The following is a 4,292-nucleotide window of genomic DNA, read 5'->3' on the forward strand; positions in this document are numbered from 1 at the left end:
GTGAAGCAATCGTTAGACTGATCATCGATCAGCTAATGCTGTGTACTGGGATGTAACTAGATCCCAAAGGCGCACCGTGTTATTTGGATTGGTCCAATGGTAGGGGGTTGTAACCCTGAATTCATGACTTCTTTGGGTCCGATTCCATGATCCAACTGACAGTTCCATTTATTTTGATTTCTATCCACACATCTGGTAGTATAGCTGCTGTGTCGCACTGAAGCTGTCCCACAGTTGTGCCATGTCTGACTAGCGGAATCCCGTGGAACACGTCTGAGCAATGTGCGCGCTCCCCGAGGACTGAGTACTCGCACTGTGTCACACCTAATGTCGCCAATGTGTGACGAACATCCCTGACAGAGGCGGATCCAGGATTTTCATTCAGGAGTAAGGAAGGGGTCGCCCTGTAGCAGGCATTCGGTTGACCTGGCCACGCCAAAATGGAGCAAACTTCGTCTGCAAAAAAATTATAAGAAGGAATGAAAAAATTAAATTGAGAAAAAAACTTGCAAAGTCGCGAATTTCGGCTCCCAGACACACTGCTGTTTTGGAGCGTTGTTTTACTCACGCGGCACACGTTTGACGTTCAATATGATGCCCTCGGCTCACCGCTTACGTGGCAAGTGTCACGTGCCCTCGACACAGGGACACCAATTTTTATCACCCATGGGACGGGGGGGGGGGGGAGTGGCGGCGGTGGCCACCCTGCAGATCCGTCCCGGGCCAATGGCTTTGCGTGTAATAGCATGTAGAATCGGCAGCGATAGTGGAGCCCTGCCGGTTATCTGGCTGGATAGTTGGTGCCCCTAGCTACGCGCCAGTCATTGTTGACGCGGATCAACGTTTATCCGGCAGGGAGCTTCTGCCGCCATACATGAAATCCCTTCTGTGGCGGATGTCGAAAATACTATGGACGAATATACCTTAGTTTTACAGGCATCAGAACCCTTTTCGGGGAGTCCTGAGAGTGACGTAGCTCGTAGAGTCCTCTGGAACCACGTTTTGTATGCACTGGGTGGAGCATTGCTTGCAGCGGTCCCACGACGCCTTCAGCTGGGCTTTTGCAAAGTACATGAGGTCATGCCGACGCGAGCAAGAGTGCTTTACACGTCTTGACAACGGAGCAGAGGGGCAGAAGCGATGTATGAATTTGGGGGAGGGGGGCTGAGGACCAGCGCTCTTTCGACAAGGGAGCTTTGAAACAGTAAAACCCTATGACGATGTTATGGAAACGGCGACTACATCTGGACCAAGGACCTGGAGTTAAGTGCTGGCATTCCCCTGCTCATGCTCACGTGGGACTCCAATACGCCCAGCATACGAAACGAAGTGCGCTTGTGCATTGCCCACCAACTTATGTACTATAATGCCCGGGCCGATAGTTGGTTAGATAGATAGATAGCCGATATGGTTGCCGATAGTCCGGAAAGCATCCTAGCCAAGGCAGCCGTCGCATCACCGATCGTGTGAAGCGAGTGCTGCAGCGAACATCCAATATAAATGACGCCGCGCACGCTAGCTCAAAAGCGACTTTACTGAAATGTGGTCATTGTGAGCCGCACCTGGGCGACCGGTCGCCCCGAGATTGTCGTGAAAGTGAGCTTTAAGATGACTGTCGAGAGTCACGAATGTCACTGTACACACAACAAATGGTAGGCAATGTGTATGGGGGCATGTCCAGTGCCCATTTTCTCAGAGCATCCTTGTTCAGTGGGAAAACCCAAGAGCATGGGGTCTGCACATGGGTGTAAAACATAGTGTGAAAGGGAGATATGACACATTGAAAAACCGAGTACCTTATGACTGACCTTGCACATAATGCTCAAATATGAGAGGCACATCACCTCACAGTCAACATGCATTGCAAGAGGTGGCTGAAAATGACAGTTTTCCTTTGTATTAAGCATGAAAGCAGTGCATACACTCACACAGTCAAAGTGCACACTTTGGTTGGGAGACCTATCAAGTTGTCACACAGTCCAGTGTTATCAGAATTAAGTTTCCAAGTGCTCAAACTGCATGGCACCTGCTGTCCAATCAAGAAAACAAAGGCAGACATGCTACAAAGACAACTGCAGTTCATTCCCTACCCACCATATGCCCACTCTGTCTACATAAGCAAAATATGAAGCACATTCAGGCCAGTTTGCAACAACATAACACAACATGCACTTCTTATAAACAATGACACTCAAGTGTCAGAACCCAGTTCAATTCTGCCATATTGACCTTGAAAGTATCTTCCTGACCATACATGTCATGCTTATTCTCCTGACCAAAATTCCCAAGCATTTTCAGGCCATTGATCTTTTATAATAATTGTCCAGAAATGTCACAAGTTGCTGTTTCAACTGAGATCCAACATGGGTTTACAAAAATATGTTACTCTCCAAATAAAGCAATCACATTTCTTTCCCATCATACCCAATTGCAGCAAATCTCATAATTTGCTCTTCTATGTGAGTTTTAAGAGCAAAAGATTGTTAGCATAACATTGAGTCATTCAACATACTTGAAGCACCCTTAAATTAAAGTTGATGCAGTCTAATACCACTATCCTATTAGCAGTGGCAGCCAGTCCCAGCATCTGATGGCATAGTACATGCCCTGCTGCATCAACACATCTTGGTGAAAGCATATGCATACATTTATTTCCATCACCCACTATGACTACTTCCTTTTCTTCAAGGCTTCAAACCTCTTTGTCAAGTCATCAAAGTTGGCTTCTTCATCTGGGTTTCCTGTTGGTGCTGAGTTGGTACCAGAAGCTGGTGGCCCAAATGTGTTGAATTCAGCAGGGACATCAGGCAGGTTCAGTGCATTATCTACCTTTGACCTTGGTGCTGGGGTTGGGTAGTTGAAGTTGGTATTCAGTGGCTTTTCTGGAGAATTGAAGTTCACATTATATGGATTGTACGTGGGACCTGGGGCTGGGTAGGCTGGTCCGGCACTACCTGGAGCCTTAAATGTTGATGGGTCAACAAATCCCAGAGGAGGTGCCACTGCATCTGATGGAACTGTGGGCAGGACAATGCCTGAAGCCCCCATGGGAGGTTCTGAAAACCCACCTCCTCCTCCTCCTCCTCCTCCACCACTGCTCTTGGGTCCACCTCCAGCACCACTGTCCTCAGTGCCACCGAAGTTGATGAGGTTTTCACCAGTAGCATGCATTTCATCCTCTGCCATCACTTGTGGGTCCGGCCCATATGCCACGTTATAGTTTCTTGCAATTTCGCACAGGTATCTCTCCACCAAAATCTTGGGTGGGGCTTGGACCGACAGTTTGTGCATCAGTTTTGGTGACACAGCTCCAATGCTGTTCTCCCTGCATGCTTGCACATACTCCTGTCCATACTTGGTACCAAGCTGGCTTGCAATGACTTGCAACTCAGCAATATCAGCCTGCAGACGTGGAGTAACCCACAAGATACTCGCAATGGGCTCTGCCAGCCCCTCATCCAATGTCTTCATTTGCTGAATTAAACCCATCCTTGCAAGCAGCAGATCACAGTAGCACTCCACAATTTCCATGGCTTCCACCAGGTAATCTTCACGGATGATGTGTTCCACTCGAATTTTCGCCCTTTCCACTTTGTCCGCTGCAATGTAGTCAGCTATTTCCTTCCTTGCCTTCTGTGCCAGCTCCGTTTTTTTCTTTTCCAGTAGTTTCAGCCTGCTGACAGCCAGTCGCAGGTTGGTCTTAAGCTTGTTGTAATTTGGGCCAGAGCTAAACATATCTAGGATAATGAGGTGCGGATCGTATCACCCACTCCACAGCCTGACCGAGCGGAAATGTCTGAACAGTAGGTAACAGCGGTTGTGTCCCGAAGAACCGCACAATCAGCGCAACGGCCCAACTCAATGCCCAAGGCCCTGGAACAGACTCAACACCATACCGTAACACCACCCCATAGTACCACCGTAAAGCGCGTCACAGATGAGTCATATCTAAGGCTATGTCATATCAAGGTTACTTCAGTTTAATATACTGCAATAATGTTTGTTGGATGTCGAATCGTAAAAGATGGACGATATAATATCGTCAACGTACCAGTCGAGATTTAAACTCCAGATATAGCCAATATAGAACAAATGTTATCATCAGAGTTCTCACACATTGCAAAGCAGCCCTCATGGGCATGGAAACAGAAGGAGACGGCCCGCACTTCGAATGCTTAACGTTGAACTTAGGCGATGCATGCACAACATTTATTCGACCTTGGCACTGCCCGCCCCCTTCCCTTTCTCCGGGCTCCCTGACACACTTCTTCATTTTAAGCATTTTAAGCATA

General features: G+C 47.9%; 1 protein-coding gene across 1 annotated transcript; it reads right to left on the reverse strand.

The window, feature by feature from the left end:
- Window positions 1–1,875: 1,875 nt before the first annotated feature.
- LOC119110518 (IST1 homolog) lies at window positions 1,876–3,909 on the reverse strand. Its single transcript, XM_037234384.1, has one exon. The coding sequence runs from the start codon at window positions 3,733–3,735 to the stop codon at window positions 2,671–2,673; it is 1,065 nt and encodes a 354-aa protein (XP_037090279.1). The 5' UTR covers window positions 3,736–3,909; the 3' UTR covers window positions 1,876–2,670.
- Between the last annotated feature and the right edge of the window lie 383 nt (window positions 3,910–4,292).

This window comes from Pollicipes pollicipes, unplaced genomic scaffold, assembly GCF_011947565.3.
Source record: "Pollicipes pollicipes isolate AB1234 unplaced genomic scaffold, Ppol_2.1 Scaffold_7231;HRSCAF=8579_pilon_pilon_pilon, whole genome shotgun sequence".
In the NCBI taxonomy this organism is placed as follows: domain Eukaryota; kingdom Metazoa; phylum Arthropoda; class Thecostraca; order Pollicipedomorpha; family Pollicipedidae; genus Pollicipes; species Pollicipes pollicipes.